Source organism: Podarcis muralis, chromosome 4, assembly GCF_964188315.1.
Source record: "Podarcis muralis chromosome 4, rPodMur119.hap1.1, whole genome shotgun sequence".
Classification (NCBI taxonomy): Eukaryota; Metazoa; Chordata; class Lepidosauria; order Squamata; family Lacertidae; genus Podarcis; species Podarcis muralis.
Window position 1 is genome coordinate 65,063,277 of NC_135658.1, and position 21,962 is coordinate 65,085,238.

Consider the following 21,962-nt stretch of genomic DNA (forward strand, 5'->3'; position numbering starts at 1 on the left):
CTATGCTGGCAAGTCTTGATAAATCTTGCAGGAACTTTAGGTAATATGGCAAGGACTACAGAGAAACTCGTGGTCATTCTGGGTTAATTTGAAGAGACCAGTGGCACTTAAACAATGATGAAATTGTTTTTATTTATTTTTAATATATGCTTTCTTATATTTGTTACAGACAAGGTAAAACATGGCTATCCTTCTGGAATTTTTCCAGGAGAGGTATTTTAGCAGACCTTTTTTCATGGCAAAAAGAATTCCTTTCATGAGCTGGCATGTTAGAAAGAAATGACGACTATAAATCAAGGATTAAAGCTGTATTATTGGTGTACAGATGTATTTCTTATTAAGGATACTTAATAAGAACACTTTTAACTTACTAGAAGTGGAGATGAAGTATGGTGTGATTGTTTGGGAGATACGGCTTACAATCAAAGGTTGCAATTCCTCAGAGGTAACTTTTTACCGAAACAATTCTTAAAACAAAACTGCCATGAATCACCAACAAATAAAGGCAAACTAGCCAGAGAAATGTTTCTAGGAAATTTAGGCTGCAATGCTGTACCAACTTACTAGGGGGAAAATCACACAGAATTCAGTGTGACTTACAACTCAGTAGACATGATTATGACTGCACTGTGAGTCGTTGTAGTTACACTTGTGCTAAAGTAGGCAACAGATAAGCTAATCTGATCTGGTGGAAGGGAAACATAACATTTTCTTTGTGCACATGCATTTTAATTCTGAGAAAATAGATCAAAGCACCACTGCTCTTCTAGCACAAGTTTGGGGGAAGTACATAGAAGGCAGCCAACAAACAAACAAACAAAACCCCTAAGAAAATAAAAAGAATGCCGTTTCTCCTGCAATTATTTTTGAGTGCCCAATTCAGCATAACCATGTTCCTCAGAATACAACCTGATGGAAATCCAGAAAAAAGGGGGAAAGTTGGGTCAATTATAGCTCAGGCAAAGCCCAAGACTTACCAAGAAGATTTTATAACATGAGCACAAGTGAGCATAATTCAACCATGGAGCAAGTTGCATGAAGTGCTATAAGGTGGGTAGGACTTCTTACTTTTAAAATGATGAGCAAAGACCTGTTAACAGCATACTCTTTGAAGTAATGGGAATCTGAGGGTCCCCAAAGCAGTTTAGGACACAGAAAGGTTCTTGTTTAGCTCACTGACTGTGTTCAAAACCTTCCTGCTATTTCCAGAAGTCTCAAATTCAAACAGAATAATTTGAAGGAATGTGAACAATATTCGCTAATGTCACAGCTGGCTGTGAATTTATTATCCTTGCAATGTCAGTAGTATATCTAAAAATAAATGTAAAGTATTTGCAGGTGCACCAGGTTTTAGGATTAAGTGCTTCTAGTCATAAATGTGCTTTCAGCAACCTGTCTTCTGTCCTGGCTATTAGTATACACAATGAAAGAAAGGCAACTTTCAGTGCTTGCTATGAAATATAAGTATGAAAGTTGCTCATTTACAGGGTTCTAAATATCTAGGCTCATGCATCCTTCAACACAGCTAGAGCTTCACTACTGTTATGGACTCCCACCTCTTCTAAACTTTTTTATGGTCAGTGTTCAAAACAACCATTGTTCTAGGTGCATTTTGTGACAGGGAATTTCATTAGTGCAAGCAGTTTCTGAGCTCTGGGTGCAGTACTGCACCTAAGATTTCAGATTAAAACTGTGGAAGGAAAGGAAGACTTTTTTCTGCCTCCCGACTTCAAGCTGCTCTGTCTAGAGACCGTCTTAAGAATATTAGAAGGGTGGGCAGGGGGAGGACTAGACCACGTGAAAAATGAACGTAATATTTTAGCTGCAGTTCATTCATTTTCATCTTTGTATTCTAGTTATTAAAAAGTGTGCCTAGACATTCTGCTGTTGCGCCCATAATCTAGGTTTAATGTGCCATTTAGCTCCTAGCTTTCATATCTGTTTCTAACACTGGTTAAGGTCCTTTCCCCACAAAAAAACTCTACCTAAACACAATATAATGCAACAGAAGAGAATTAAGATGTAGCTATTTAAATTCAAGTACAGCTCCTTCAGTTTTAACAGTTTAGAAACTGTGATGCCAGTATCCATGGGAACTACATAGTTTCAAAGAAACAGTAAGCATTTTGTTTGCGTAAATCACTCGGAATGGATAGCACTGAATGAAGTTTTCTAAAAGCAAAATACAAACTCACATTATCAATATATGAGGAAAAGAAGTGCATTATGTAAACAAAAAAAAAAACAAAAAAAGAAAGAAAGGTTTGAACAGTCCAAAACTGAGCTAGAATCACAAGAGCTTCAGTATCTGAGGGAACTGTGATTTATACAGCAGCAACTTAAGACCATGGGCCAAGACTGACACCATAACACAATATATGAAGTGGAGCCAACAGCATAGAGTACAGGCCAAAGACATCAGCCCTGCTAACTACTGCACAGGACATATTTTATTAAAAATATATATTCATAAAATCTTTCTATCTCTGTTGCAAAAAAATGCAAGAGACCTACAAATGACAGTAATGCTTGAAAAATAACAGCATATCTTAAAAACAATTACCGTATTTTTCGCACCATAGGGCGCACCGGACCATAGGGCGCACCCAGTTTTTTGGGGGGGAAATAAAGGGGGGGAAATTATTTTTTTTTCCCCCAGGCGCGGGGCTGGGGCGGGGGAAGCTCGAGCTTCCCCCGACCCCAGCCCCCAAACAGGCAGCTCTCTGCAAGCCGTGGGAGCGCTCCCGCTGCTTGCGGAGAGGTCCGCGAAGCCTGGGCGTGCTGATCTCAGCGCGCGCAGGCTTCGGCATGCAGGCAATTCTCCGCAAGCAGAGGTAGCCCAGCACTGGGCTCCGCAGCGTGCCCCATGCTTCGGGCTGCAGGCTGCCACCCCAAGCCTTGTGCGTCTGGCGGGACCTCCCGCCGGGCGTGCGAGGCTTGCGGACATCTGCCCGAAGCACAGGGTGTGCTCCGCAGCGAGGCTTGCGGATAGCTTCCTGAAGCCTGGAGAGCAAGAGGGGTCGGTGCGCACCGATGCCTCTCGCTCTCCAGGCTTCAGTGAAAGCCTGCATTCGGCCCATAAGACGCACACACATTTCCCCTTCATTTTTGGAGGGGAAAAAGTGCGTCCTATAGGGCGAAAAATACGGTACTATCTGCATCCAGTTGTCAGTGTTCACCAAAACCTTTCCTGGTGCTTTGTAGACCAACTGAAATTTCCAGAGACTCTTCAAAGGCATCCCCACACAGAGCACACTGCAATTATATTTGGTGTAAATAAGGGATGTGCCACTATGTGCACCAGCATAAACTGGACAAAAGCACTCCTGACCATGACCTCTGCTGAGCATCTAGAAGCGAAGTTCAATGTAGGAGTATTCCTAAACTGAGTGTTCAAGGGGAGTACTACCCTATCCAAAACAGGGTTAATCCCTATTCCTAGTTCCTTTCCCCCCTAACCAAGAACACTTTTGTCTTGTTTGAGTTAAGCTTCCATTAACTACCTCTAATCTAGCCCATTATCATCTCTAACCACTCACTAAGTAAAGCAACAACTTTCCCGAAAACAAACAAGAGTTTTTCAGGACAACTTTGCTTCTTTCACTCTGTACCCTGAAGGCAATATATTAATAATATGACAAGCACTGGTGCTCCTTCCCCCTCGTTTACAGTAGATGCACTGCAGAAGCCAAGCAATGCATCCCCCAATGAAAACTACTTATTATTGATCTTAGTATTTGAAACCGTGTATTTTTTACATATTTTGTAAGACCCTAGATATTTTCCCTAGCATATTCCTCATTTCTTAATTCTCTTTGCAACAAATCTTTGCAAAAGGAATCCTTTCTGTGCACATTGACCTCTTTCACTGATAATTTAATGAGTTACTCTCCCCCTCCCCAGTTTTACTCTGGCCTCCATAATCTTCAATATTCACCACATGTCAAAGTTTGTGTTTTATGATAAATCTCAAAGATAATCTATGTTACTTTAAAATCAGTGGGAAATGGTACAGCATGAAGATTAAGGACTCACATTTCTATAAATCATTTTTATTAAAGTCTTGTTTAAAAAATGCAAATAGCTGCCAAGTTGAACGTAACTTTGTCCTATTTCTAAACAGTCTTTCACATTATTACTGATAGCCAGTACTTTTTTTGGGGGGGGGGGGGTACTCAATGATACACAGTACTGGCATCTCTTTTTGTTACTGTTAAAAAGTGTGGCACTTACTGTTACAATTTCATGGTGAGTGCTGGCTATTTTTCTAGAAGAAAAGTACCGATAGCATTATCAATTAACAGCACCATCCTATGCACGTTGCTTAGAAGTACATCCCACTGAATTCAGTGAAACTTACTCCCAAGTGTGTACAGGATTGTGGTCTATTTCAAGAATGAGCTCAATAGGTTTTGCTGTCTCTGGCTGTTTTAAGAATCCTAGCCTTGTTCTTATTTTTATCTTTTAAAAGTAATCTTTCTATGTACAGTATTATGGTTGTACAGTTAAGTTGGAACATTCAATGAAAATAAAAAACCTTATTCTTTAACATTGTCTCTACTTTGGAAAGCAGGGTGAGTTGGTACTAATGTTATTGTTGTCTCCTTAGTTATTATACCTGAAAATCAATATAGTATAGTTTTAAAAATAATAATAATAAATGAAATAACTAATGCAAGCATGTGTACACATATAAACACGCACTTACAATACATTCCTCAGTGCCAAAAATAAATAAGCAAATTTAATCATATTATTTGTTTATTTTAATTCAATAGAAACAAAAATATGCCCTAGAAATGTGAACAAACAAGTTCACAATCTTAAACTCTAAGAGCTGTCTTGAAACATAAATCCATATATGCATACAACTAGAAAATATAAATTCTCCATATTTTTAAGGTTTACAATTAAAATAATCCTCACTGTAAAGGAAAATGGGGAAAAATAAGAAAATATTGGCATATCCAATGTTTCATGCAGCTACCAGGTATAATTGCTGTATTGTTTTTCTAAATTTATGACAGCATGCTCTACTTAACAGCAGCAGCCATGCACCACTGTAGACACATCTAAAGCACCCATGCTCAGTCCACTAGATCCTTTTTCACCAATACAGGACAAATATAGATTATGTTTGCATACAGCAAGTTACTATTGTTTCCTCAAAATATCCAGCTAGAGGATAATCTATCATCCACTAAGGCAAAAGTGGCACATGACTTCAAGTTCCACAAAGCCTGAGTCACTGAGAAGGCACTGGAATAATATGACCATATTCAGAGGGATAATGTTTATTCTCTCTGTTGTAGCAACTGCCATGAGCTGTCCTACATGTTATATGATTTTTTTATTGTACTTTTAAAGACATACCACAGATTATCAGTTTCGGAACCCCTGCTGTATGGTTTTGGGGAGAGCATGCAAAGATCTGCACCAGGAAATCAATTTCCATTAAATAATGGCTCAAAGCAAAATCACAGTATACCCAACTGTTAATATTTTATCATATGGCTGAGTCTCCTTCTGAGTCTTGCAAATATATATCTACATCACATCAGTGGCAGAGCTTCATTCTCCGGCACCGGGGGGCGGAGAGCAGGCGGGGGCAGGGCTGGCACGCGTCCCAGGGGTGTGGCGCACTACCCACAGGGGCGTGGCATGCGTCCTAGGGGCGTGGCATGTGTCCTGGGGGCGTGACATGCCGCCTGCAGGGGTGTGGCACCCAGCATGGGCAGGGGGGGCAGCCGCGATGGCACCCCACCGGGATCGTGCTGCTGGGGGCGGTACGCTCTCCCCGCACTCCTTTTCCTCTGCCAGTGCATCACATCCATTTAGCTATCCAATCCTTCCAAACAACTAAATCTATCCATCTTCATCTGGTATGCCAGCTGATACCCTACCTGCCTGCACCCTGTCTTGCCAGAGTGGTACATGCTCTGGTTATCTTCCACTTGGACTACAGCAATGCACTCTATGTGGGGCTTTCTTTGAAGGTGACTTGGAAACTACAACTAATCCAGAATGTGGCTGCCAGACTGGTGACTGGGAGTGGCTGCCAGGACCAAATAACATTGATCCTAATAGATCTACATTGGCTCCCAAGTATGCTTCTGAGCTCAATTCAAAGTGTTGGTGCTGATCTTTAAAGACCTACATGGCTTTGGTCCGGTATACCTGAAGGAGCGTCTCCACTCCCATCGTTCAACCTGGACACTGAGATCCAGCTTTAAGTGCCTTCTGGTAGCTTCCTCATTGAGAGAATTGAGGTTACAGGAATCCAGGCAGAGGGCCCACCCTGTGGAATGCCTGCCTGTAATATGTCAAGGAAATAAACTATATGACTTTTAGAATACATCTAAAAGTCAGGCAGCCCTGTATAGGGAAGGTTTTAATGTTTAATGTTTTCCTGTGTTTGGTGTTTTAATTTGTTAGAAGATACCCAGAATGGCTGGCAGCATATAAATATAAATTATTATTATCCTACCTATCTAGTTATTCCAGGACCTACCTACTTAGTTCCTCACTCCTTGTTTCTTGCTTGTCTCATGTGAATTCTACCACCGCCATAGTATTTGAAATGCAACAAACTTGTGAGAAACTGTACAGAAATGCATTTTCATATATCTTTCTCCTAATGAAATGAGGTGAATATGCGGGAAATAACTGAAGGCACTCACACCTACACTAAACTTAAAGATGGAAGCCTATTGCATTATCTACATAAATGTCAGCTGAAATGTCTAGCAAGTAGGTGAAGATGCCCACACAGCTGTCTCCCAGGGCAATATTCTTTCCCTGTTGAAGTATGAGAAGGTACTAATAAGCATTAAGACAAATAAATGTGATCTTTAAACCACAGGAAAAGCCACTAGAAGCCTCTCTCTTTTCTACAAATGGAATTTTTAAAAATTAAACTTTTAACTTATGAAAAGACCTTGACTATACACATAATTTATTATATAACTTGTGAAAAGGCTCTTGTTGCCAGGGAGATAGACTTAGGACAACCAGTGTTGCCAGGGAGATAGACTTAGGACAACCAGTTCTATGCACAATGCTTATAGCAATGTGGAAACCAATCAGATTTTTGTACATGCTGCTTTTCAAAAATATATATAGAAACAGAAAATACAAAGCCCTTTTCCTCCACCTGAAGCAGTATGAGCAAGGGGCTTGTGGGAGCAAGACGAATAAAAATAACATTTCATCACTCTGCTGTTCTGAAACCCCTAATCAACAAAAAGTAGATGAGGCTTTTAACACCTATCTGCAAGAGTGTGGAATCAACATGGGCTTTGTGATTAGATTCCAAAAGGAAGCATTGGAAGCATTTGGATGTGAAGAGAAAACAACAGACCCTAATGTAGAAATCTCTCTCCCTCCCTCCCTGCATACATCTTAAGGTATGTTAGGAAGCTGCAGCACTATTTTATCAGGTGAATACATCAAGAAGAGACAACCCATGCTTTCCTAAGTACCCATATTAAGTACCAGCCTGAATGGAATGTTTGACTGACACTTTTACATAGAAAGGAGCATAGTTCAGGAGATGGCTTCAAGAACACATGATCCACTGTGCAGTACACAATTATTCACATAAAGATTTCTGTTATGGGAATTATATCAAATGTGTTGAAGAAATTATGTGCCAACATCAGTAGGAACTTTAATGTGTGGGTATTATTGTTGCTATCTTGCCAAAATGGCTTCTATATATATGTATAATATGAATTGTAGGGAAAGACTTATAAAATGTATTTAACTAACAATAATTTATTGAACTTATTTATATAGGACTATAATTGAAATAAGTATGGCAGCTCTAAAACCTGAATAAAGGTAAAGGTAAAGGTACCCCTGCCCGTACGGGCCAGTCTTGCCAGACTCTGGGGTTGTGCGCCCATCTCACTCAAGAGGCCGGGGGCCAGCGCTCTCCGGAGACACTTCCGGGTCACGTGGCCAGCGTGACAAGCTGCATCTGGCGAGCCAGTGCAGCACACAGAACGCCGTTTACCTTCCCACCAGTAAGCGGTCCCTATTTATCTACTTGCACCTGAGAGTGCTTTCGAACTGCTAGGTTGGCAGGCACTGGGACCGAACGACGGGAGCGCACCCCGTCGTGGGGATTCGAACCGCCGACCTTTTGATCGGCAAGCCCTAGGCGCTGAGGCTTTTACCCACAGCGCCACCCATGTCCCAAAACCTGAATACATTTTGTCAAAATGCAACTATAAAGTAAATGTGTCCAAGAAGCCCCAAACCACCATATTTCTCAAGCACAGTGAACAAGTAATAATTAAACCAAGAGATCCATGCAGCAGACCCAATACATTTTATACATGCCTTCAAACATAAGAATGAATATACGAACAATTGCATAATCCCTGCCATTATTTAATTTTATATAATCTCCATGCAGTCAAAGTGATCTTCCAAAAGTAGTCCTTCAGATAAATTCTGTCATAAATCTCAAATGCTATGAACTAAAAACAGGTATGTGATACCTTCAATATTAACTATAAATTTTGATGAAGTATGATAGTCCCCAATTAGCATCACAACACTTCTAAATGTAAACAATAAAACATGGGTATTTAATTTAAATTGTATAATGAAAAATACACAAAATTTACAAGACAATTATTGGTATTATCCTATGCAATGGAAATCTGCCTGCACAATGGGACTTCCAGTTTCCTTCTCCCACCCCTGGCATGCCCAAAAAATCTGCTCCAGAATGTCTCCCAACCTTCCAGAGCAGATTGTGTGCAGGGGGCTGCAACAGGGAGATGAACAAGAACGCTAGCTGCATAAGAAAGCACTGCTTGCACTAACTGAATCTCACCCTCTGTCCAGCCACAGAAGCACAATAAAATGTATGCTGTTTGTATTATAATAAATGCATGTTCAATTAAATCAACATTACTTGTAGGTAACTTATCTCATATAAGTAGGGGCCAACTTTACACGTGCAGAAACAATCTTTCAAACATGGCAAAGGGGCATGAATAAAAATGAGACACTGAATAAAGTATAATAAAATACAGATGGGAGACAGCTATGATAATTATGGCTGATTTTTCTCCACTTTGCTCCCACTCACTTCTAAACGAATATGTTCATATGTTAGTGTTAAACTGCCTGGTAATACTGTTCCTTCTTTATATTCTTTAATAAATAGATCCAGTGAATATTAATTCCTTCCACTCCAGAAAAGTCAAATGTGCAAATTAATAAATTGTCTTGTTATAGTGTTATAGGTGAACAGCATAAAAACAGGATATTCTTATACATTGGGGAAGGGGATTAGATTTTTATTTAATAAAAATGCCTTCTAAATAATTTCTCACAAGGTGGTGAATGAAACATCTCTAAGATACTGGAAATGAATTACTTAACATTAAGTAAGAATTCCAAAGAATACAAAATTTCCTGACATAAAATGAAGTATTATAAAATTACCAGGCAGGAATTGGCAATGTAGATATCTTAGTCATTAAGCAAATAAAAATGGTTTGACTGTAGAGGAAACCTGTGTTTACAATCTATACACAGAATGCTTCTTTAAAAATAAAATTAAACAAGATATGAAGGTGACCTCATACCTGCTGTACAATAGTTGTTAATTCAAGACAGAGCTGTATGACATTGTTCCTTGTTACAGAATAATCTGTCACAGCAGCAAAAGGTGATCTGAAAAAATGAAAAAGTTTAATAAAATGAAATCATGGTTTCTCTTTAAGTACTAAGTATACACAGACGACTTCAACAATAGCATTTATGAAAAACAAATACGCTACAGTTATATACAATTCCCATCATCCCTGACCACTGGTCCTGTTAGCTAGGGATGATGGGAGTTGTAGTCCCAAAACACCTGGAGGGCCGAGTTTCCCTATGCCTGTAATACACTGCTTTGCAAGCAGTTACAGTACAAGATCATTATATGTAGCCATTGCTGAAACTTATTCCTTTGAAGTGTTTTATATTCATAGAGTTCTATGACATTTTGAATTGTCAGAACTTAATAAGAGTATTATCATCCTATGGCTTTTGAAGTTTTCCAAATGGATAAAAAATGGCTATCTACAATATTTGTGTCTTTTGGAGAACATTGAAAGAGAAAAAATATCTTCTACCCAGAAGCTGCAACTAAATTTGAAGGGAGAAGATTAACCATACCCTCCAACCACTCGGCAAAACTGGTTAATAACCAGAAAAGAAGAAACACATTGGTCCTCAAAGAGAACAAAATACAAGATAAATTTATATAAATGTTGTATATAATTATTTGTGTAGATGCAAATTCCTCTCATGCCATTCTTTGCTACTCTAATACAACATTATTTACATCCCAAGGCAGGAATTTTGCACCATTTATTGAACTGAGTTAGGCTGCACTATGAAATACAGCACTATGATTGACCTTAAATGAAAGAAATGCTTTTTTCTTCATATAAAGGGACATTGGAAATTTTAATTACACAACTCCTACTAAGAGTGAATCTTTCTGCTTATGATCCTTGAACCTGAGGGACTCATTTGTTATTTTTTATTTCTACTACCCATATAAAAATCAGATGTGTACATGTGATAACCCTATCCCTCCCCCTCTGTAGTACCCCTTTTGATTAAGTTTACAAACATTGACTTCTCAAGGCCACCCAGCAAACTTTGTGACTGAGTAGAGATTTTCCTTTAGGTTTCCCAGCCCAAGTGCATTCTACACCTGTAACTGGAACCTGCTGCATACTAATGCAGTGCCCAACGCTCCTCTCCACTGTTGCAATCAGTCAGGTATGCCCACCTCTGTGGTGCCCCATTCCATTATCCTACATTTCTTCCCCCACCCCCAAACTAACATATAGCATTTCAAGGTCACTCAGCACATTCATTGGCTTGTTCTGGGGGGTGTTCAAAAGCCTTTTTGTACTTCTGCAAAACCTCTTTTGAAAACAGAGAGAAGGAGAGAGAAAATGAACATGAATATTTTAGCATGGGCACAATATTAACCACAACACATGCCAGAAACGTAGCACATTTCCCAGCCATCATCAGTTATGTCTCCTTCTGGATTTTTCTACAGCACTAATGACAATTCTACCCCATTCTGACTTGTAACTTCCATTCAAAGCACTTTAATCTTCACCATTATCTATATTATAAACTACCACAGTTGTTTGCCTTTTGAGCTTTTTAGCATGCTCTACTAGAATAAGGGGAAATGGGAAAAAAGATTTATCTCAGACAATCAGGTAAACAGTGTTTGGTTCTGGGGCTCTCATGAGTACTTTTCTATAAAATGACACAGCAGAGGATAGCTACAAAAAGAATCATGTGGAGTGAAATTCTAAGCCAGATTATTTTAAACCCTTTCATATATGACTTCCAAACTATAAAGAATTGTATATTAAGACTTTCAAGACTTTCCATCTCAATGATATTTTTTTAAAGACATTTCTTTGAGACGTTCCTGGTCCTCTACTTCAGGTTACATGGTTCTCTTCTCACCCTTTAAATTTGTTTCAGATGGAAAGATGAAGCATTTGTAAAAATATTCTCCTGCCATCTCCCCTCACTTGTATTCAACACTAAAAGCATGGAAAGATGGAAAAAATAACAGAAATCTCAGAGGAAACTAGTGAGTTGAAGGAAGGGCGAGGTGTAATGCTGCTGCCAAATGGAGCAGATTTAAATACTGCACTGAAATGGCTGATTCAACAGGTGGACCAGGAAAGAGTGAAGTGGTCCTAAAGAAAGCAAGTAAAAAAAAGAACCTTATAAATATTCATCTCATTCTTAACATACTCCACAGCGCATTAGCTTTGGAGGCTTTAGGGTTTTAGATCGAGGAAAGAATGAACACAAAAATGAGACCATTGAAGCCAATTATGCAAAAAGAAAGCAATATTACTTGGCATGAGAAGGAGGAAAGAACAGGATATATGAACAGTTAGCAACCACAGCTTCTAAAACAACTTTCTTCCACAATAGTAGGTACACAAGACGGATAACTTTACTGTCCATGGTAAATCACTTTCATTTTTGCCCTTTGGTATCTTGTTAAAATGTTGTTATTTTGAGTTTCTTGCATTGTATTTTAAGATTCACATACATGATTAGCAAGGTACCCTGCAGTGCACAACCTACTATTCCAAACACTGCAGCTGCTAAAGTACAGTATTGGGCTCCTGATAACATATTGTAGATCAAATATCCTATTATCTTCTGAAAAACTGCAGGGTATTGAAGAGTAAATTGATACAGCATATAGCTGTATAGATCATTTAACAATGGGATAGCAAGCTTGGGCAATGCTGTGTTACATGTGTGTCCCTACAGTGGCAAAATGTTGTTAGGTATGGGATAAAGACAGGTCAGCACTAACCAAAATGATTAATCAGCACCACTAATATGCAGCATAAAGCTACTGAGTCTTCAATAAAAGCAATAGAGAAGATTGAGACTTCATTTGGAAGTTCATCTCTGGAGAGATAAAGAAAGATACGGAGATGCGGGTCTTTCTAATAGTAGGCCTAATGGTAAGCAGAAGCACACACAATAAACAGGAATGTGATTCACTTCCAACACAAACAATGGTACCAATGAAGCTTTTTTTTCTGAGCTAATAGTAGATTGTGGAGCCAATTTTCATCAGGAACATGGCAAGGGCAGAAAGGGTTAACCCCTCTCACCATGCATTCTGGTCCTAATGAAAATAAAATGGAATTGCATGTAACAAATTTGCCTTCATGCCTAGTTACCCTTCATATGAGCCCTACCTGCACTGCCAGTTCTTCCTTGGAAGAACATCTAGGTGTGCCTTGGAATGCAGCAGGTAGCTATAGTTTTGCGTGCTGAAGTTCCATATTTTAGGCAGTTGGCCCAAAAGGCTATCATTCCTTTGCATTTGGGGGTTTTCTGGATGGCCTTATCTTTGTAGCTTTAATATTTTTATTTGATTTGGGGGAATGTGGATTTTCAAACTGAAAAATAAGATACACGTTTCAGTGAAATAAAAATACAAATGTTTCAATGAAACAAATAATAAGAAACAAAGTACCAAGAGCTGTCATTATTTTGCTCCTGCCTAATGGGTGAAGACATATATTCCAAATATGGCAGAAGTTGTTTCAACATACTTTCTTTGCATTCTGAGGATTTGTCTTCAGGAGAGAAAACTTGTGTTCAGACAGTTTCTACCACACTTGCAGATCCAGACCGAATATTGTGATAGTTCCTCTTTTTTTAAAGCAGGTAACTTCAACTTGCAGATATAACTTTATAATATAGAGTTAGAACTCTATAAACAGCATATGAACATGTAGGTGAATATGCATGACTAAAATGGTCATCCACGAAAGTCCTGAAATTACCTGTCTAGCCAAGCCAGGAGACTTTTTGCTGCTCCAATCAGATCCACCACTGAGGTAAGGAAATCATTTGGTAATTTTCTGCTGGTTCTGCCATCATAGTGACCACTTCTCCTCCTTCCCGTGATAAAGTTCTGAAGGTTTTTGGCAGATGCATTTAGCTTGTGAGAAAGTGTCTTTAGGTTTTCAGTTTCCAGTCCATAGTTCTGCATTTAAAAGAAATTGGGAAAACAGTTAGTTCTTCATCTTTATAGAAAGCACTAAAAAAACCCAAGGATGGTTAAAATCTAAGCATACATGGCAAACTGCTTTAAAATGTCCTTGCATACTTTGTTTCCAAAAAATATTGACACAGACTTGGGCAAAAGTCTATATAATCTTTACCTAGGGAAACAAACAAGTGTACTTTTCTGATATCCTGTAAAGCAATTTTAAGCCTTTAATCAATTTAACCTCTCTATAGACCCACTTTCATCTGTGTGACATAAGAACTGAACTACTCTGTCAATACAGGAAACTGAATCTTGAATCTCATGTAGACTAAACTATATCTATTAAATGCAGAAGAGGTGGCCCTCTTCTTGCCAGGGGCTAACATTTTTTATGTCCTCTAAGCCTGAAGCCAAAAGCCACATATTTACAGCAACAGGTATGGCCATACTCATTTATAGCCAACATATTCATGTTGTATAACCATGTGGGTTGCAGATGATGCAGTACTGTCTTACCTCTTGCCTTCCTTTGAGTAGCTTTTATCAATGTATGGATATTTCTAGGAAAAGCTTCCAATATGCTGTGAAGCTTATCCTTAAAATGTACTTAGTTAAGAAAACCAACTTTTAAAAAACTTTTTTTTTTTGCTATTGTTACATAATACCTACCTACACTAAATCATCTTAATCCAGATGTAGCTGTGGCTTGCACTGTGCACATATGAGCTAGCTCATTTGTTTGAATAGATGGTTTTACTAAATGGAGCACAAGCCAAAGTAGACACTCCTCAGATGACTGGAACAACCCTTACAGACAATAATTTTCATGGGTGGCATTCAATTAAGTTTCACTCACAGCCGATCCGTTTAAATTTATGAAAATGAATAAGTTAGATCCACTGATTTCAACAGGCCTACTATGAGTAAAACTTAGTTAAATCCCACCTCACGTGTGTTATGCTTTGCAGAGTTTTAAATTGTGGTTTTGCCTTATTTAATTTACGGTACTTTAAATATTTCTTTGACAAATTACAATAAAGGTGGCATTTTAAGAAAAAAAGTTAATGCTTGCAACAAAATGCTGAGTTGGAACACTGGTGCTCAACTGGGCTCTGAACCATTACCTCTTTTGCACAAGGACTCCCCCCCCCCCCCAGCATGTACACAGCTCATTTTTAAACTAAGGAAGGGAAAATGGGATTGCCGAATTATTTAAACATACACTATAAAAGGAACATATTTTTGTAAGTACAAATTTATTGGCTATAATATATGATAGCAATTATTATCCACAAAACTTGCTATTTGGCTCTGTCTAAGAAAATGAAAGTTAAGGATGCCAAAAAATGGCAGAAGAATTGTGTCTCTCTGGGAGTATGTCTTCATTATATGTGCTCACAATTTATTCCAATTAACCTGGCAAAAGGGAGTCTAGGCTATAGCTATTATGAACAAAAAACAGCCCTGCTGGATCAGTGGACCCATCTAGTCCAATGTCCACTTCTCACAGAGACCAAACATATGCTTCTGAGGAAACCCACAAGCAAGCTTTGAGCAAAACAACACCTTTCCCATCAGTAGGACCTTTAGCAGCTGGTATTCAGAGGCACAGTGGAGGTAAATAGTAGAGGTAAAACAAACCCATCAGGGCTAGGAACCATTTATTGCCTTATTAATCCCCAAAATAAACCTTGTGTCACTTCTGCCCCCACTACCCTGTGTTATTAGTTACAGTAACTTTAGGAGAAATACAGACTGCTCAAAAGAATTATAACACCTCACATCTAGCAAGTTTTTGGGGGGGGGGATGGCTATCTTTAGGCACATCTGGCTTATCAATTCGATAGAATGGTTGAGTTTCCTGCTTAAGCCTTTCACAGTCCTCAGTAGATGTGCAGGGACCCATAAATTAGTTTCGGGCATGCACAAAATTCTGCTGTGAAATGGGGACACAAGAAAAACAGTGGGGAAGACTTCTGCTGTTTCTTTCTCCAGACTTCAGCACAAGTGAGAGCTCAGATCAGGCAATATGTGTTGCGGAGCCTTGTTTTTGATTAAAAACCTGAGAAACTTACCCTTGGGCAAGATGGCAAGTGGATGACTGAACATGTGAGAATTTTTTAAAAAAATAAATCATTTAATGTGTCAACACGAATAGAAGTTATTAATATTGCAGTTGTTGTATAAGGGATTGTTATTATGACCGGAATGTAATGGAAATTAATAAGATTCTGGAATGCAGAAATGAAGCAAATAATCAAGCCATCAATTCAAGCATGTAGGGGGCCACCTTATCTAAATTATATAATTCAGTACTTGGACAATTGGTATTAATAATTGTATTATAAATTGGTATTGCTATAATGAGACTATTATTGGATTGTAATTGAAAACTAATAAAAATTATTATCAGATTATGTGAGAAAAAATAAGAAGCCTTTAAATAATCTATAGCAATAAAGTGTCTCCATCTTATCATTCCACTTTATGCCACATAATGTATTGTTATGCTAGGTCTCTTTACCAAGGTAACTATGCCTTTAAAATAGCAAATCACTTTATAAAATAAAATAAATAATAATAAATAAAATAAAATAAAATAAAATAAATCTGATGGGAGAGCATTCCACAGTGCGGGTGCCCTCTGCCTGGTTCCCTGTAACTTCGTTTCTCGCAGTGAGGGAACCGTCAGAAGGCCCTCAGAGCTATATCTCAGTGTCTGGCCTGAACGCCAGGGTGGAGACGCTCCTTCAGGTATACAGGACCGAGGCCGTTTAGGGCTTTAAAGGTTAGCACCAACACTTTGAATTGTGCTTGGAAATGTACTGGAAGCCAGGTCCATTAATTGGGAGCGAAATCATAACTATCCAATGGTTGCCAGGCCCATTAATTACCAGAGTCAATTAAAAATCTCTCTGAGTAAAAACAGTTTGAACTGTTCATAAAAAGGTAAAGGTACCCCTGCCCGTACGGGCCAGTCTTGACAGACTCTGGGGTTGTGCGCCCATCTCACTCAAGAGGCCGGGGGCCAGCGCTGTCCGGAGACACTTCCGGGTCACAAAGCTGCATCTGGCGAGCCAGCGCAGCACACGGAACGCCATTTACCTTCCCGCTGGTAAGCGGTCCCTATTTATCTACTTGCACTCGGGGGTGCTTTCGAACTGCTAGGTTGGCAGGCGCTGGGACCGAGCAGCGGGAGCGCACCCCGCCGTGGGGATTCGAACCGCCGACCTTTCGATCGGCAAGCCCTAGGCGCTGAGGCTTTTACCCACAGCGCCACCCGCGTCCCGTTGAACTGTTCATATACCACCTTTAATTCTATTACATACATATATAATTTTATTTGTATGCCACCTTTCCACAGTTCAAACCATGCTCAAAGAAGCTTACAACATGAAAAGAATTAACTACAACATAACAAAAGTTATCATAAGCAATAAATAAAACATTAAAAATCTGCAACCAATTTTAAAATAAAGCACAACATGATCTAAAATAAAGATTAAAAGAACAAACAGCAACAACCGCCACAAAAAAACCCCAAACAACACCCCAGTGATCTTGAGGCAGGTCACAACGGTTTAAAGTACCAGAAGCAAAAGAAGAAGAAGAAGAAGAAGAAGAAGAAGAAGAAGAAGAAGAAGAAGAAGAAGCAAAAGGTGAAATATAATTAAAATTGTAATCACTAATCCATCTGTTAACTATTATAAAGGACATGGCCATGTTTCCCCATGCATTACATGCACAACCAATTCAGAACCTGGGCAGTCTAAGTAGGCAGCAGCTGAATGGCAATAGACGGCCCCACAACTGGAGTGCTATTGCCAATGAAATAGACTCTCCTCCCCATAGGATGGCTGGGCTTGTTGGAGAATGAGTCAAATCAAGCTCAATGCTGAAGTGGGGATGAGTGTGAACGTGAGAGACAAAGACAGGCAAAGAGAACGTGTGCTATGGGGTTTCTTTGTGTGTGAGAGAAAGGGATGGGCGAGAACATAGTCCTATATGGAATTAGACCACTGTTCTATCTAGCTCAGTGTTTTCTATGTTGACTAGCATCAGCTCTCCAGGATTTGAGGCACGGGACATTTCTAGCCCAACCTGGAGATGCCAGAGACTTTTCACATGAAAGATAGATGCTCTACCACTGAGCTACAGCCGTTCCCCCTCCCTGGAGCATGTACTGTATGTGTGGCATGTTTGAATGCATATCTGCTAGCAGCATATTCAGTGCATGCCAGTGACAGTGGGTTCAGGGTAGACACACTAATTTTGGCAGTGCTCACTTTCACTTGGTCACTACCATGCAGCTCTCAGAGGGTTGGCGAACAGCAAATGCAGCCCTCGAGTCAAAAAAGGTTAGCCACCCCTGCCCTATGCCTTTGTTGAATGCTTTCGCAGTCACATCATGCTGCTGAAGAAGCAGACTTTTCTCCACAAAAGTTCATGCCAAAATTTATACATAAGTAAGATTCCACAGTGCTCTTGGAATTTTGCTATAACAAATTAACATGGCCACTCTGAATTGGCATTCTTATGTGGAAACCTTTCAAAGAGGCTTCTTAGAGGTTAGCAATGTGCCACTACTCCAGCTGTGTATGACAAGTCTTTCTTTTAAGAAAAGACTATTGATCCAATTCCCTGGTGCAGTTCCTTCCAAACCCTTTTTCTTATTGTCCAGACCACCAGTTAAAAAAGGTATAACTGCCCTCTTAGCTTGGGGCTTTATCTTCAACGTAGAATGTAATAAAACTGTTATGTTCAGGATCCAAAACATGTCATGGCAATCAAGTCTAAGGTTCTTCAAGAAATCTCCTCACATATGCATATACTTACACATATAATCTGAGAAAAAGCTAGAAACAAAAGCTTTAGTAGTATTAGAAACAGAAAAACGTGATGCAACTAAGGTTTGATTTCTCTCTTTATAGTGTGGATGTATGCTTATAAAAATGTGACCAACAAATTTGAAATGTAAGCTCTTACGTAAGCAATTGCACATCATCTTTCACAAGTGCAAGAAACCAAACGGATTCAGCTGTTGAACAAGTGGGCTAGCAAAACTAGTCATCACCTGCTGCATCATTCATTTTTTAACCTATGATTTATATTCTAGTCTGCATTCTGCTAAGGATACATAGATTCACTGAATAAAATACTGACTAGAAACTGAAGGTTATGTTCCAAATCAGTAAGCAGGCATATTATTACTACTGTCACTTCTGGTTTTTTCTGTATTAAAAGCTCAAGCTGTGTACAATGTTGTCAGATCCTTAAAGGTATGAATGCAGTTTCTATCCACAGTGTTTGTTCAAGTGAACAAATACATGTTCATGTTCACTTGTGGCTTTTAAAATAATTAAAACAGAAAGGTGATCATGTGGCTACTTTACTTAATTCTTTCCACAATCTATGGAATGGACTGCAATACCAATTTATCCAACTTCTGTAGATCTCCTATAAAATTAAATTTTTTTTTACTAAATTCTCAGCTTTACTAAATACTAAAAACTATGAAACTATCTATTGTTGAGATCAGAATAATTCTTTTACTTTCGTGCAGGTATAACATTGAGGCAAATGTGAAAAGGCAATGTGACATTTTGTAAGTATAATATGCATGTTGCTTTTACTAAAAGTACAAAGGATGAGAATAGATTTTTAAAGCACAATAGTTTTTATTATAAACATCTAAGAAGCAAAACAACAGCAGGGAGTAGGACTCAGGAAGCCTAATATATAAAATCTACAGAAGCAATTAGCTGAGTGCTGCTGCTATTTCTGCTCTTATAATAGAAGGGGAGAAAGTTAAAAATCCAAGAGCTATGAAGCTAGGGTGTTATGAAGGCCAGATTTTTCTTAATATCCAAGTTTAACAGTGTCATTTAAATGAAGATAGCTTTTTCTGAAGAGCGCTTGAAGTTCCACATGCAAAAAACATAATGTGCCTCAGGTAAAGTCTTGCATGTGTGATACAGTTATAAATTAACAATTTAGAATAATATTTACAAATTAAATCTATTTTTCAACACAACTCCAGCACAAAAGGAAAACAGAAGGAAGTTCTAGTGGAACAAGAGAATCAGCATTATTTTATTCTTTTTCATTTATTAATAAATACAGTCGTACCTTGGATCTTGAATGCCTTGGCTCCTGAATGATCAAAACCCGGAAGTGATTGTTCCGGTTTTTGAATGATTTTTGGAAGCCGAACGTCCGGCGAAGCTTCCGCAGCTTCAGATTGGCTGCAGGAGCTTCCTGCTGCCAATCAGAAACCGCACTTTGGTTTCTGAACATTTTGGAAGTTGAACAGACTTCTGGAACGGATTCTGTTTGACTTCCAAGGTACAACTGTAAATGTGTACTCAGTCTTACGTCTGGGTTTTTTAGGGAGGAGTAGTACCTCTGCTGGGGGACACGTTGTGCACCTTCTTGCTTATTTTGTCCACCTTTGGTTCTCACCTGCACTCAGCACTCACCTGTGGCTCCCATAACCTGTAAGCATGTGACAGCAGCGACACCCCAGGAATAGCTTTGATTGGCCGGCTAAACCAGGTGAGGGTAGTCAATGGGTCTCAAACCCTCAATGAGTTAGGGATTTCCCCTGCAGGTGAAGACAGGCTCCAGCGGATTGAGTGACAAGACCAGTAGTGGGTCCAACAGTTAATAAGGTGGTTTCTGCATATGCTGTAGATGGGGTTCATCAACCTGAAAAGATAGCTCATCTAGAAGAAAAACTCTGACCCTAAACCTCCACTGATTTGCAGGATATCTTCAGGAGAAGAAAAGGCTAAGTACTAAACCCTACACAAATATGGAGTGGAGACCCTAAGACAGTTGGATGGCACCTTGTATGCTTTCTTCTGGCAACTCTTACAGCCAAGCTGGTGCCAAACATATTGCTCTGCTTTCCTTTGGACCACACCAGCAAGGCTGAGTGGGGGAGATCTTGTCACTGGGGAGGACATTTGGTGCTGCTAATGCAGCAGTTTAACTTCACCCCCAGAAGGCACACTCCATTGTCTCTTGAGACAGATGAGTGCCAACAACAACAACCCAGCCTTTCAGGGGGGAAACCTCCCAAGGTGGCCAGATTTTTGTTACTTTTTGCTCCATAGTCCATAAAAAGGACCTCTGACAAAGACTCTCCTCCTGCAAGAGAGGGGAGTGGTTGTGGTCGGGATCCAGACCACGCCTCAAGCAGGGGGCGTTTGCCCCCTGCCTCCCCTCACCTGGCTGGCGCCCACACCCACGAGCAGGCACCCAACCAGGTGCCTGTGAGGGGGCGTGTTTAGCAGCTTAAATTGCTGCGGCGCCATCTTCCCGGCCTCACTCTTCGTCGTCCCGTCGCGAGTCACCCACCCTCCACTCCCTTAGAGCTCAGGGTCTCAGTCTTCTTTTGGCCTTGCTATGGACCTTAGGTTGGTCACCCTGGTTCTCCGGGGGGCCTGGTAGGAATTTTTCCATTTGGCATTAGGCTTTTTGGTTTTTTCGCCTACCTCATAGCAATCATCACAACTTTCGTGGTATTGGTGGGTAGGTTAGGCATTGGAATAATGTGTTGTGGTGTGTCAAAGGGCTAGGTGTGGCCATCGCCTACCCCTTCAATTTTTGGGTATTCCGTTAAAAGGAATCCGGTGGTCGTGTATTCTGTCCGATGCCTGCGTGGTGGGAGGCCATGGCACGACCCTCGGTGACATCAGGGGAGAGCTTATAGTTGGATTAGCATCAACAGGATCCACCTACTGGTGAATAAACCCCCCTTGTTTTAGACTCACCCCTCTCTGAGGGGCTGGAGTCAGCTGACGTAATCCAGTGCCTAAGCCAATACCTTTTCACTTGCTGTAATCAATAAAGTTGTGGCCTTTTCTTGCCCATTAACCTTATATCTCGTGTCCTGTGTTTTCATTCCACTATGCGGGGACCGGGTCCTCGAACCGCAATTAAGTCAAGTCGCGAACCACTCTGGGGTTGTGGCGCTCACCTTGCTTTAAAGGCCGAGGGAGCCAGCGTTTGTCCGCTTCTGCAGACAGTTTTTCTGGGTCATGTGGCCAGCATGACTAAGCGGCGTCTGGCGAAACTAGAGCAGCGCACGGCAACACTGTTTACCTTCCCAACAGAGCGTTACCAATTTATCTACTTGCACTGTGTGCTTTTGAACTGCTAGGTTGGCAGGAGCTGGGACTGAACAATGGGAGCTCACTCCATCGCAGGGATACAAACCACCGACCTTTTAATTGGCAAGCCCAAGAGGCACAGTGGTTTAACCCACAGTGCCACCCCCGTTCTGCTCCATATTCCATATTCCATACTCCTCTCCTATTCTTTGCATAATTGTAACAAACTCTTAAGTCCCTTGAATTTATTACCTACT

General features: G+C 40.0%; 1 protein-coding gene across 10 annotated transcripts in view; it reads right to left on the bottom strand.

Annotated features, from left to right (window-relative positions):
* The window catches only part of CNKSR2 (connector enhancer of kinase suppressor of Ras 2), a 131,268-nt gene that overhangs the window by 94,229 nt on the left and 15,077 nt on the right, over positions 1-21,962 (bottom strand). For all 10 annotated transcript variants that reach the window (XR_013392625.1, XR_013392626.1, XM_028727518.2 and 7 more), the window contains exons 3-4: positions 13,380-13,582; positions 9,609-9,696 (exon numbers count right to left, since the gene is read on the bottom strand). Coding sequence is in view for 8 of the 10 variants with exons in the window: in XM_028727518.2 (XP_028583351.2) it covers positions 9,609-9,696; positions 13,380-13,582 (291 nt within the window). In the remaining 2 variants the exon portion in view is untranslated. The remainder of the gene's footprint in view (positions 1-9,608; positions 9,697-13,379; positions 13,583-21,962) is intronic.